General features: G+C 51.5%; 1 protein-coding gene across 1 annotated transcript; it reads left to right on the top strand.

The window, feature by feature from the left end:
* Positions 1 to 4,658: 4,658 nt before the first annotated feature.
* LOC309452352 (olfactory receptor 14J1-like) lies at positions 4,659 to 5,573 on the top strand (the record flags this gene model as incomplete). Its single annotated transcript, XM_082076990.1, has 1 exon — positions 4,659 to 5,573. One exon carries the CDS (start codon positions 4,659 to 4,661, stop codon positions 5,571 to 5,573), a length of 915 nt encoding a protein of 304 aa, XP_081933116.1.
* Between the last annotated feature and the right edge of the window lie 8,818 nt (positions 5,574 to 14,391).

Here is a 14,391-nt window from a genome sequence, read left to right as displayed (position 1 = left end):
ACCCCAAAATTTTGCTTCTTTCGTTATTTTTCTACCTTTTAATTACTTCTTATGTGGTGTGATGCGGAGGTTGCATAGGAGAATATTTTCTTTTTGAGACAAAGAAGGCCAAGGAACAGATCCCAGGTCAGTGCAAAGGCACAAAGGAAGCCAGAATCTTTATGTGTGTGCACTGACACACACTGTCACCTGCATTTCCAGTCTCTGCAGTCCCAACCGTGCAGCAGGTCTGGAGTTCTGAGCTCCCTTCATCTGCCCTGTGTGACACGTATAAAATGGTACTACCCCAGTTCAATGGCTGGTTTTGATTCTCTTCACAGCCTGAAGCACCACATGGGTCAGGAGACAAGCCAGGATACCCAACCAGGGCTCACATGCTCTGCTCTTACAGTTCAGGTGTTCCCTGGCATATCAGCAGACATGTCATGCTGATATCTGGGTGCAAGGAGCTGGTCAAGTGTCTCGTCTCCATTTCTGTAATGATGGCTTTGCTGCCTGGCTGCTGTGCAGACTCTGTACATGGATGTTGACACCTCTTGAACAACCTGCTATGAAAGGATTAGCAAGACAGGCTGTTCATTCTGGAAGGGTATAAGGACAGTGAAAAAGAAGACCCTGGGTGGGGACATATGAGAAGAGATGCACAAGGTGTGGTCAGGGCCGTTTGGGGGCCCTTGTAAAGCAGCTCTGGACTCTCTGTGAATTATTCCTGTGGTCAGGGAGAACCTGAGAGATTTCTCTAAACTGAAAAAATGAAGGGGATGAAAGGACAGCATCATTCAGGCTCCAAGGGAGCTCAGGGCATGTCTTGACCAACCCCTCACAGCAGGGTCAGACCAGATTACTCAGGGCTTTATCCAAACACATCTTGGTCACTTTCTGGGACAGAGTGAGTGCGCACTTCTGGGAAACAGCTTCCAGTGCTGGACTGTCCTCATGACTGGAAAGTTTCTCCCTTTCTACAGCACCTTTCCAAGCCCAACCATCCAGATGGCTTTTTACCCATCTGCTTGCACACTAACACAGACCATAATATCCTACCTTGGACACAAGAATATTGCAGGGGATGACACTGAATGCCTTGCTGACTTCCAGGTAACAGACCACCACTGGTAACAGACCATCAATGTTCTCCCCACGTCCACAACCCTGTCCGTTCCTCACAGAAAGCAAAGAGGATGGACAAGCACAACCTGCCCTGGGTAAACCCCATCACCTTCTCTTCCACACACCCAGAAATGGGGTCCCAGTGGACATGCTCTGGGGCACAGCCCTTAGTTCCCCTGCTCACCCATTGGCCATTTTGAACAGTGCACACACTGTGTGAGAGCTGCCAGTGGTCAGGGAGTCCCCCCAGTCTCCATGAGCTTTCACAGATGGTGGAGAGTGGCCTCCATGTGACATCGTCCTGCTGTCTCAGCTCCTGGGATGCTGCCCCTGCTGTCCCATAGACTGGAAAGGATTGTGTTAGTTCCAGTGACCCTGACTTGATCCCCGTCCACTGTTGGTTGTTCTGCCTCCAGCCACAGAGGCCTGGGAGACCTTGCTGGTGAAGATGGAGGACAAGAGATACAGAGAATATCAGTTGTTTCACATATTAAATTCATCAGTGGCCACACAGTGACTTTGTTTCTCGTTTAACTGTTCCTGCAGTAGTAACAGCTCATTATGGAGCCCTTGAATTGCCTTACAGGTCTGGGCTGAGTTTTGATCTGGACTGTTGCTGTACTTGGAGGCTGCTGTCCTTGCAGACCAGATGAACTCACTCCTGCCACCCTGCCTGGCAGTTCATTCCATCCATGTCACAGCTCTGTCTGCAGCACTGGCAGCTCCAGCTCCCCCAGTCAGGTCCCTGGCTGAGGACATTGCCTCACATCTGGGCTGAACCACCCCAGCTGTGGCACCAGCCCAGCTCTGACCTGCCACAAGAAACCTGGTACCAAGTGTCCAAGAGCTCATGTGTGCAAAGGCTTTGCTTCAGAGCACACACGTGACATTGCCGAAGACTGATGAATGTCTCTCTAGACCTAGGAGTATAAAACCAGAACAAAATGCCTAAATTCCTTTAACTGAAGAGATTCCTTCCCCAGTTTGCAAAAATTAGATAATTTGCTGTAACATTCCTGGTGTCCTTTCTAATGATGGGACAAGAAAAGATGATTCTCATACTGATTCATTTTTTAAAATAAAAAATACAATGCTGGAAAGAAGTGTCTCTGAAGAGGAGAGATAATCAACATCACTAATTACTTCAATTTCGAAGCTGTGCCATTGGAGCCCCAGGGACACCTGGAGGAGCCCAGAGGGGACAGAGAAAGGGACATCATGGGCTGCTCCTGTGCTGCTGAGCTGGGCTGGGCTCCTGGGACACAGGGAGCTCACGGAAGCGGCAGCGCTGCAGAGAGACAGCTCTGCCCAGGAGCAGCTCCTCTGCAAAGCGCAGCAGGGCTGAGGGCTCTGCCTGCAGCACCGAGGGCACAGGAGCCAGGCACAGAGAGGGGAAAGGCAATGTGGGGGGTTGGTTGCTGAGGATTCAATGAGACAAATCACAGTTCTAACACTGTAAGTCTCTGGCTGTAGGACAATGCAGCTGCATTTCCTGGAGGGAGACCCTAAGCTGGTACATTCCATGATTTACAGGATCTGTCAGGTCTCTCCCACAGTATCTCTGTTGTAGAGGAGAAGAACACACTCCAGAGCAGGGCTTCCCTGCTTCCCTTCAGAGGGACAGGGAATGATGACAACTTCTGCTGAGGGTGACTGCAGGAGGAGCACCCAGGGGTGCCCAGGGCTGTCCTGCAGAGCAGTCTGGAGGAGATCCCCATGGTGCTGTGGGGAGAAGATGTGGGGGGAAGGAGCATCCCTGATAAGGGCAGGAAAGGTGCTTCTGCTGTGGGGAGGGTGCTGTGTGGGTCAGTGCTGCTCACAGCTCCAGATCACCTGCAGGATTTTTCGAAGGCGATGCCCCAATGACAAGATCAATGCAAGGATTACCAGACAGGTAAGGAGCTTTCCTGAGCCTGTCTTTTCAGTTTCCTCTCCCAAGGGCTGGGGAGTGCAGGAAAGGAAAAAATGAAAATGAGCTCTCATGCTGAAACAAGTCACTGAGACTCCTGAACTGCAACTCTGAGTGATCAGTACATCTGCCAGAAGGCTCATGACATCCCTTCACCACCCCTCTGCCTGTGCACAGCACCTGCATCACCTTGGCTGGACCCGTCAGCCTTAGCCTGACCTGTCCTGTTTTCCAGCCTGCAGACAGGAAGATGCCCCCAGGCAGTGCCCTGTGAACAGGCAGGATCTGTAGGGCCAGGGGGAGGGCACAGAGGGTGGGATGGTCTGTGAGCACTGACAGGGAACAGACATGGACAGGGAAACACCTCCCAGGGGGAGAATCTCCAGGCAGCAGGGAAATGATCAGAAATGAGAGGAAACCAAACCCAGAATTGTTATGGGAGGGAGAACAGAGAAAAGTCCCTGTGACCCCCTGCAGTGCCGATCCCTCCTGTGAGCAGCCCCCTGGCCTCCTGTCCCACCCAGCAAAGCCTCTGCCCTCAGGGCCGGGGGCTCCAAGGCATGAAGCAGCTCCTGTGCAGCCAGAGCTGCAGTTCCTCTGCAGAGCACAGGGGCTGAGAGCAGCTGCCCGGTAGTGTTGGTGTCTGGGAGGTGGCTGCACAGCTGGGGAAGGGTGACGCTGTCTGAGTGCCCGGCTGCCTCTGCCCTGGCCTCTCTCACACCCACCCTCACCGCATTTTCCTTCTTGCTCCCCTGCTCTGGGTCACTGCTGTTGGGATCTTGTTCTTGCTGTCAGGCTCTCTGGGGATGGCAGTTTCAGCTGCAGAGTCACAGCCTGAGCTTGTGGGTCCTTTCCTGCAGGTGTGTCCATGGGAACACGTGTCCCAGCTTTGCTCTGACCTGTGGGGTGTGGGCAATGCAGTCTGTGGGGCTGGGGAATGAGCTGTGTGTGTCCTGGGCTAAATGTTGGGTGCTGAGACCTTAGGAAAGGGTGAGACCTGTCATGGTCTCAGGTGGATCCCTCTGCTCTCAGCAGTGCCTGGGGGCTTTTCAGGGCAACATGGGAGTGTGATCAGCCCCCATCTCAGAAAGGTGCCAGCCCAGGGCAGCTGGAGCAAGACAGAGGGACAGAGCAGCTGCCCTCACTCTGCACTGACCCACAGGCACCCTCTGGTCTCACAGGACTCGCTCTGTTTTCCCTGAGTGCAGCAGAAATGCTGAGGGTTTCTGACACCCAACAACACTCCCCAGGGTGGGAGGGGAGAAGGAGCTGTAGAAACACCAAACCTCTCCAACTCAGTTTCTCAGGCCTGGGGGTACAGATGCTGACAGTCCCTTCTGCACCAGGAGCGGTTCCAGCTGACAAAGCTGAACCCCAGGACTGTCCCCTGCCCACCCGATCACACAGGGTCAGGCTGACTCCTCAGGAGCCCCTGGGCAGAGACCCTGCTCTTCAGTGCACACTCATCAAGCACCGACGAGGGCTCCAGCCAGGACGTTCTCCTGAAAAAAAAATGGGTCGCTGTTTGTGTCAAGGTGGGAGGGTCTGTGGGAAATGGCTTTGTTTTTTTCCCAGAGAAGTATCATCTAAACCATCACTATATTTTCCTCCTTGCACAGGTCCTCATGCCCACAGGCAGCCAATGTCCAACAGCAGCTCCATCACCCAGTTCCTCCTCCTGCCGTTCACAGACACACGGGAGCTGCAGCTCTTGCACTTCTGGCTCTTCCTGGGCATCTACCTGGCTGCCCTCCTGGGCAACGGCCTCTTCATCACCACCATAGCCTGGGACCAGCACCTCCACACCCCCATGTACTTCTTCCTGCTCAACCTCGCCCTCCTCGACCTGGGCTGCATCTCCACCATTGTCCCCAAGTCTATGGCAAGTTCCTTCATGGGTACCAGGGCCATTTCTTATATGGGATGTGCTGCCCAAGTCTTTCTGTTTTTCTTCTTCATTTCGGTAGAATATTCTCTCCTCACCATCATGTCGTACGACCGCTACGTTGCCATCTGCAAACCCCTGCACTATGGGACCCTCCTGGGCAGCAGAGCTTGTGTCCACATGGCAGCAGCTGCCTGGGCCACTGGGTTTCTCAATGCTCTGCTGCACACGGCCAATACATTTTCACTGCCCCTGTGCAAGGGCAATGCCCTGGGCCAGTTCTTCTGTGAAATCCCCCAGATCCTCAAGCTCTCCTGCTCACACTCCTACCTCAGGGAACTTGGGCTTCTTGTGGTCAGTGCCTGTTTAGCTTTTATGTGTTTTGTGTTCATTGTGGTGTCCTATGTGCAGATCTTCAAGGCCGTGCTGAGGATCCCCTCTGAGCAGGGACGGCACAAAGCCTTTTCCACCTGCCTCCCCCACCTGGCCGTGGTCTCCCTGTTTGTTAGCACTGACATGTTTGCCTACCTGAAGCCCCCCTCCATCTCCTCTCCATCCCTGAATCTGGTGGTGTCAGTTCTGTACTCGGTGGTGCCTCCAGCAGTGAACCCACCCATCTACAGCATGAGGAACCGGCAGCTCAAAGACGCCCTGCGGAAACTCTTGACTTAGTGTTTTTTTAAGAAATAAACTGCCCATCTTTTTCTACATAAGAGTTTTAATGTAACTAATTACAGAACCAGCCTTTCATCTCTATTTTTTCTTGTTGATGGTGGTTTTATTGTGATAATGTTGTCATCCCCCATTCACTGCCTGTTTTCTTGTATAACTACTGTCCATGATCTCATGTATTTATAACAAAATAAAGTGCCCTGTCGCGACTCATTTTCATGGTATCCTTCCTGCAAGGCCTATTTGGAGCTGCAGGGACAGTTCCTGTGTGGAGGGAAGAGTCCAGCCTGGCAGCCCTGCCAGGGAGCAGCAGCGCTTGTTCTTCCAGAGCTTTTCTGGTTCCACTCCAAACTCTCCTTCTCATCCCTTGTGTTGGTGCAAGGCCTGAGTGCTCTGGCAGCTTGGTCACCGTCCTGCTGTGTGTCAGTCCTGTGGGCGCAGGCAGGGACAGGCAATGGGCACTGCTGTGACAGAGCTGGCCTCAGTAACCGTACCTGCACAAGGAAAAGTGATCTTCTTTGGGTGGTGCATGATGGTTTCTATCTTCTTGCAATGTTTCTCTCAAGCTTATTCCTACAGAAATGGAGGGACACTGAATGAGCAGGTCAGCAGTCCATGTTTGCATTGTACATATGAGATGCAAGCATGCACATCATGTGCGTGAGGTGGCATGAACCTGGGTGAGCAGAAACGCCATCAGCTACTCCTGGGACTTCCATGAAGGCCTGTGGGACAGACAGTGCCTTGAGGTCCCTTCACACTGGGAGTAACAGCCCACGGGAAACCACCCACTGGGATCTTCTTCCTTGAACTGAGATCCCCGTGTCCATTCCCCATGATGTGGGGCAGAGGTGCCTCCCATTCCTTTGGGGTAGCAACAGGAGGCCAGAGGTACAATGTGACTCCTGTCTCTGTAAGTAAAAGGGACAGACTCTGTCTCTGAACATCCCTGGGTGCATAACGAGTCCACGAGGCCAGCTCTGATGGAACCCTGGCATTTCTGTGTGTGACTCCAGGAACAATCCCCAGTGGCCCAGTGACATTCATCTCAGCTGCTGGGACGGCTCATTGCAAGTGCTCCTGTCTGCTACATCACCCTTGCCCATGATTCTGGATTGTGCTTTCAAAAGTGACAGCAGAATCAGAGAAGTTCTGAGGTCCTTGGGGAAGGAAGATGTCAAGCCCATCTTCAAGAAGGGCCTGAAGGAGGATTTGAAGAATTAAGGGCTGGTCAGCCTACCTCTGTCCCTGGGAAGGGGATAGGCAGCGTCTTCCTGCACCAGTTTCCGGGAACCTGAAGGACAAGGATGGCATTGCTGAACTGAAACGAGCGGAAAACCCACTGAGTCCCAAGAAAAGCTCTGGACCCATCCCAGAGCTTTAGACGCCCAGGAAAGAGCTCAGTGACAGTGCAGCCCATGCAGTTGCATCTGTGTCCCTCACTGAGCAGCACAACCAGTGTGCAGTCACCCCATGGTTTCAGCCAACCTGCTCTGCAGAGCATCAGTGCCAGGTTGGGGCCCTGTGGGGAGCACAGGATGGGGCCAGGAGCACCAGAGAGAGAAATGCCGGTCCTTATGCTCTGGTACTTCAGTCCTGGTGCTCATCACATGTCCTTAAGACAAACTTATGCACCCCTCTTGTACACCTTACCCGAGAAGTCACCACAGGACAAGGCTCCTGAGATGGGGCCGAGCTGGAGAACTGGGGCCCAGCTGTGACCACAGGAAGGAAAAGGCCTGTCCTGGGTTCTCTAAAGGGCTGGCAGCCTCTGTGATCTCCACCAGAAGAGGCAGCGTGCAGGAAACTATAGACCATTCCCATGCCCATTGGAAGCACTTAGAAAGAGTTCCTCTCTCCAAATATCCAGCCCAGCTTGCTGCTGCATGAACAACCAGGAGAAACTGCCCCTGGACCCTCATTCCAGACCCCATCCCCTCCACCCATATAGGCAGTGCTCTTCCCCTTGGCACTGAGGTGATTCCAGGGACCCAAGAGGGGAGGAGATGTTGGGTAAGGATATGGTTTCCTTCAGTGCTCCTCATGGTACCTCCTGCTGGGCTCTGTGCCACTGGTCACAACCCTCTGAGCCTGGATGTTCAGCCAGTTCTCAGTGGTGCTAAACAGGAACATGCCCATGAGCACATTGGGCTGCACTGGGAGGAGCGTGGCCACCCAGACAAGGGCAGTTGTTGTCCATGGTGACTCAGCACTGGTGTGGTCACATCTGGAGCCGTGTGTTCCAGTGTGAGGTTCCCCATTCTGGAGGAACGGGAGGAGCTGTCGTGTGGCCAGAGAAAGTCTGGGTCATGTGTGGAGATGTTGAGAGACCCAAACTTCTTTAGCCTGGTGAAGTGGAGCCTGAGGAAACGTGCTTTTTTTACTGAAATTGAGTTAATTTTTTTCATGCATTTTGAACCTCTCTCCTTCACAGCCAGTACAGTCTTTTGTTTAGATTTACTATGAGAATATTGAGATAACACTGTTTCTTGACTGGGATAGAGTTCATTTTGTCTTTTAGCAGCTTTACAGTGTTTGCCATTTGCTATGAAAGGAACGTCAGAACTCACTGATATCTTGGCTGTTATCAGTGAAACCAAGGACTTCTTTGGCCATCCAGCTGCAGATGCAGATTGGCAGGAGGGGACACAGACAGGACAGCACCTGGATTGACATGCAGGCTGATCAATGAAATATTCCCTATGATTAGTGCCATGCTCAGTCTAAAGCTGGAGTCGGCTTTTAGGGCTTGTTACTTCCGTTACTTTGGGTTTTCCGGCTGGTTTGGTCAGTTCCATTCAGAAGTTTCATCCTGTCAGGAGTTTGATGTCAGTTTGGCCTTTTGCCGTTCTGCCATTTTGCCGTTGGCCTTTGGGCCTTTCTGCCTGTTGCCCTTTTGCTCTCTCTTGCTGGGATGGGCTGTTCAGGACCAAGGTGCTCCCTTCTGCAGGACTGGCTGCTCCGTGTGACTGGAGTTACACAGGGGATAGCACTGAGTATATTTTGTTAATTTAATTTATCTATTTCTATTTAACTTACCTTGAGTATTGTCAGTGAAACCAAGGTCTTCTCTGGAGTGCAGCTGCAGGTGCAAATTGTTAGGAGAGGGCACAGACAGGACAGCACCTTGATTGACATCCAGGTCAATCAACAAGCTATTCTCTACTATTAGTGTCATGCTTGGTATAAAGCTGGAGATGCCTTTTCCAGCCCATTAGTTTTGGTTTTCCGGCTGCTTTGCTTATCTCTGTTCGGAAGTTCCATTCTGTTGGGAGTTCAGAGTTAGTTCAGTTTTATGACATCTTGCTGTTTTTCAGTTGGCCCTTGGGCCTCTCTGCCTTTTGCACTTGTACGTTCTCTTGCTGGGATCAGCTCTTCAGGACCAGGGTGCTCTCTTCTTTTGGGCTGCCTGTTCAGCACAACTGGAGTTATGTGCGGGATTGCACTGAGTATCATATATTTTACTTTATGTAAATAGAAATATTATAAGTATATTATTATTAGTAGGTTGTTCTTTTATTATTATTATTGTCTTATTATTTTTTTTTTTTAAACCCACAAGTTTCTCCCTTCCCATTCAGTTCTCTCCCTTATCCCACTTGGGGACTGGGAGCAGGATGTGAGCAGCTCTCATGGTCTTAGTTGGTGGCTGTGGTAAAACCATTACAAGAAAGGGCAGTAGTAGCTTCAGAAAACTTGAAAATCACTTTCCAAGATGACGCCTTTTATTTTATTTTATTTTACTATTTTTGGTAGAGGGAACAGCATGAGAAAGGAAAGCCACCAGAAACTGCACCTCTGGAGGCCCAGAGTGGAGCTCAGGATAAAGAAATGTCATTCTGAGCACAGTGCTGTGGTCATTCAGAAGGACTCTGGATCAGCCATGACTCTGTGTTTCCAGGAACAGCTGGTGAGGATGGAGAGACAGCAGCACAGGTGGGGACACACTGGGGTGAGAACAAGGTGGGGAAGCGCATGGGGTGTCTGCAGCCTGTGGGGAAACAGCCACAGGCCTGAGACAGTGCAGGATGGACCATGGTGGAGATGGCCAAGGGTGCTGGCAAGGCTGGATGTCCCTGCAAGAGCCAAGGTCTTTGTCCCCTTGGCTATGGCTGATGTTCCTGCCAGCCAGGTCTAAGAGGAGACACATAGTTGTCATGGCCATGGCACCCCATTGCCTCCTTGCACCCCCCAGGGAGTGTCACACCATTGTCCTGCACTGGGCATCGCACTCCCCACAGCCCCAGGAAGAGCCCTGAGCCACACGTGAGGGACAGGATCTCCCTTCCCAGGGGCAGGGGCTCAAGGCTTGGCCATTGTCCTTCATCAAACAAACCAAGGGCTTTCTCAGCATCAGAGCTGCTGCACTTTGCCTTTGCCTGATGCAATCGCTGCCTCCAATTATCTGCTCTAACGAGTCCCTGGGGAGGCTTTGTCAGTAACAGCCCTCAGTGGGGCCCATTAATGCTGCAAGGTACTTTGGAGTTTGCTTCTGACTTGGACTTCTTGAGCAGATTCTTCAGTCTGTCCTTGGTATCTGAGGTTCATGGTCTCAGCACCAAATACGCCATGGGGCTCATTAAAACACAGAAAGCCCTAATGAGCAATGTTTCTTTCCCTAATTTTCTTCAAATCTTCAAGAATTGTAGAACTAACTGGAGAGGTTTCAATGGGACACTTGCTGATGAAGATTTCAAAGAAGATTTCATAAAAGAGAGTTTTTTCTTTCCAGGGTATTTTCTGTCATTTTCCAGTGTATAGAAGAAGTGACAGCAGCATTCTACACTGGACATTGATCCCGAGGGTCTCCTGAAGACATCTGGACAGGCAGAAGAACAGTCCCTTGAGGCTGGACACTGTATGGACAACCTGGCTCCTCACCCCCACCCCCAGTCTGCCGGTTCCCTCATTGGCCACCAGAGACTGCATCACTTTTCCTCCCATCAGACTTCTCCACTGAGCTCTGCAGGAGATGCTGCAGCTCCTGTGCACCAGCTCCACCTGCTCTCCTGTGTGAACACTGCACAGTTTAATAAACAGTAAAACACTTTCCTCACTGTGTTTGTAAGCTGGATCTGATGAGGTCCAGCATCCACAAGGGACACCCACACAAGAACTGGTTTAGACAGAGAGATAGGAGAGGATGGAAATAAACACAATGAACGTGTTGACTGCCATGTTAATTAGAGCTCTGAAAAATGGGGCAAGTTTGTAACTCCCTGAAGCTCAAAGCAGAAACCAGACAGTTGAGAGGCCACTGAATGACCAAAGAGCAAGTGGAGGAGAAACCTGAGAGCACTGGGAAGGGCAAATGTCCAGACAGTGCTGGAAAGTTGTCCTTTGACAGGGACATTTAATCAGCAGAGGTGGGAACTCCTGAACGACAAGGGAGATGCAATACTAGAGTGTTGGTAATAAAAGTACAGGGGAAGACCAGTATTTCTTCTCCTATCCTTAGTACTTCCTTCATCAGCTGTCTCACCATAAACAGCCAATGCCATTTTAGGGCCCCAGTGTACCTGAGGTGCTGGCCTGGGATTGGCATCTATCACACAGGACCTGGGGAGACCAGAGCACCTTGCAGTGCAGGTGGGGCCTGGGCAGGGGTTCCTGGAGCATCTACACTGGCACCAGGTGTTTGTGTCCCTGGAGCTGAAGACATTTGTGTCCTAAATCCATGCCCAGTTCTGGAAAACCGTTCCCTTTTCAAATAAAAGAAACCACACCAAAGGAAAATAAAGTATGTTGACACAATGCTTTGCTTTGGATCTTTGTCTTCAGTTCTTCTTATTTTAATATTCATTGACATTAACTGACATCTGAGGGGCCTGCAGGCATGAAGCCAAGATCATGTTGTGTCTTGCACAGCGCCCCATGCCCTCTGAACCTTCCCTGCCCTGGACGCCTCACACTTTGCCCAGATAGAGTCACACTGAGGTGTTGGCTGGTTCACTGCTGAGATGTTGGTTTAGATGGTCACCTACAGCACAGGTGGGTCCTGCCCCATCATCGCCTGCTCTGCTCCAGTCTGAAACACAGCCCAACATCACAATGGGTTCATGAGAGAACTGAGGCTGAAGGGACCTCAGGAGTCTGCAGTCCAACCTGTCACCAACTGGGTCACACCAAGGTGTTCCAGCCTTGATTCAATCAGAGCTTTAGCAGGACTAGAGAAGTGATCACCCCTTTGTACTGGGCACTGGTGAGGCTGCACCTTGAATCCTGGGGTCAGTTTTAGGCCCCTCATGGCAAGGAAGACATTGAGGTGCTGGAGAGAGTTCAGAGGGTGACAAGGCTGGTGAAGGGTCTGGAGCACCAGTCTGACGAGGAGCGGTTGAGGGAGCTGGGGCTGTTCAGCCTTGAGAACAGGAGGCTGAGAGGAGACCTTATTACTCTCTACAGCTGCCTGAAAGGAGGTTTTATCATGGAGGGTGTTGGTCTCTTCTCCCAAGTAGCAAGTGATAGGACAAGAGGAAATGGCCTCAAGTTGCACACGGGGAGGTTTAGATTGGATATGAGGAAAAAAATTCTTCAGGGAAAGGGTTTTGAAGCAATGGAGCAGACTGCCCAGTGAGGTTGTGGAGTCCCCATCACTGAAGGTGTTTAAAACACAGATAGATGAGGCTCTTAGGGACATGGTTTAGTGCCAGATTTAGGTTATGGTTGGACTCGATGATTTTAAGGGTGTCTTCCAACCACAATTATTTTATGATTCCATGATAAGTCATTTTTGCTATTTTCTTTCTCAGCGGACCATGGTGTTTGGGAGACGTCTCACGGTCACACCAGTTAGTTCCACCAGCCTCTGTCTGTCCCTTCCCAGACCAAACCTTTTCTCCATATCCCAACCTTTCAGGCGAGTTTCTGGGACACAGCAAATGCTGTCCAGGTCCTCTGGGCCTGTTCAGAGAGAACAGCAGCCCAACATGTTGATGGGCTCTCTGTGCACCTCAAAGCTTTCCTGACCATTTTTCTCAATGCCTCACTTGTACCCAACCTTTCTGGTCCTTGAACTGTACATGAGGGGATTGAGCAGGGATGTGGGGAAGGTGTAGAAAAAAAGCTTTGTCAAACTGTCATGGGAGGGCTGTTCTGGGCATCCCACAGTCCAGGATGAGGCTGCTGGAGAAAACAGTGGCACAGGTGAGGTGAGAGGTCCAGGAGTAGAAGGCCTAGTGCCTGTCTACACTGGGGTAGAGCAGTGATGCGTTCATGGGGTGCCCATGTGAACAGGAAGGGGACAAATTGCTCCAGGGGACAAAATGCCTCCCAGGCAGTTCTTTACCCATCGCAGATACACCATCCAGGCCATGAGCTGCAGCTTCTCCAGGAGATGCTGTGGGATACGGTGTCACAGGCTTTACTGCAGTCTAAGGACACAACACCCACAGCCCGTGTGGCAGATTCACTCCCCACGACAGACTTTCCCTCATCTGCTCAGCCGGTCACCTTGTCACAGAAGGAGATCAGGGTGGCCAAGCAGGACCTGCCTTTCATCCAGCCATGCTGATTGGGCCCGATTGCTCGTCTCGTGTGTGTGACCTCACAGTCCTTTGCCAGCCATGTTCCTGCTGTTGGCCAATCCCCTGCAGAGGCAGAAGTGACCTCACAGTGCCCTCCACAGCCATTGGCTTCCTACTGGACTATGAGTTCCTGAGACACAGTGACCACATGGCATCGTACCCACCATCACCCTCTTTGTGGTCCAGTGTGTGAGCAGATAAAATGAAGCTGCTTTCATCAAATTTATCCAATAAATTTCCTATCAATGGTTTGAGTGGAGAAACGTTCCTCAGAGGAGCTGCTGTATTTACTCTGAGGCATTTTATATCTCCAAGGAAAAGATTCATGGAATCCTACAATAACGCAGGTTGGAAGAGACCCCTGAACACCATCTCTGTCCCACTGACCTTTATGGTACCCCAAGGAACAGCTGATGGCATTTGTGCTCCCTTGGGTTCATCTCACCACATGCACACAGTGGACATGCACATGATGTGTATGTTTACATCTCATCTGGACAATGAAAACATGGACTTTTGACCTAGTATTTCATAGAATCATGGAATGTCCTGAGTTGGAAGGACCCAAAGGACCATGGAGTCCAACTGCTGTCCCTGCACAGGACACCCCACAGGTCACCCTGTGTGTCTGAGGACGTTGTCCAGTCTCTTCTTGAACACTGTCAGGTTGGGGCCGTGACACCTCCCTGGGGAGCCTGTTCAGTGTCCAGCACCTCTGGGGGAAGAACCTTTTCCTCATGTCCCACTGACCCTCTCCTGGCACACCCTTCTTCCATTCTCTTGGGGACTGTCATTGGTCACCACAGAGAAGAGATCAGTACCTTCCCCTCCTTCTCCCCTTGTGAGGAAGCTGTAGCCACCATGAGGTCTGCTTTTAGACTTCTCTTCAGCTCTGATGCTGAGAAACCCCTTGGTTTGCTTTCTGAAGCAGAAAGGAGAAGCCATGACCTCCAGGCAATGGGAAGGGGGATCCTGTCCCTCACACACGGCTCAGGGCTCTTCCTGGGACCGTGGGATGTGGGTGTGCAAGGCCCAGGGAAGGACAACACTGGTACAACAGCTTCCAGCTTCCCCATGGGGCTGCAAGGAGGCACCGAGGCCCCAGTGCCATGAAGACAACATGTCTTCTCCTGGGCCTCAGTGGCACAGACAACTGCCATGGCCAAGGGGACAGAGACCTGGGTTCTGTGGGTCCCTTCCAGCCTCACAGCGCCCTTTGCCATCTCCACCACAGGCTGTTCTACACGGTGCTACCCCTGCCCCTCTTTCCCTGCAGGCTGCAGACACCCATCTCG

This window comes from Streptopelia decaocto, assembly GCF_964273445.1.
Source record: "Streptopelia decaocto genome assembly, contig: HAP1_SCAFFOLD_75, whole genome shotgun sequence".
Taxonomy (NCBI): domain Eukaryota; kingdom Metazoa; phylum Chordata; class Aves; order Columbiformes; family Columbidae; genus Streptopelia; species Streptopelia decaocto.
The sequence above is the reverse complement of the archived record's forward strand: the minus strand, read 5'-3'. Positions and strand labels throughout refer to the sequence as shown.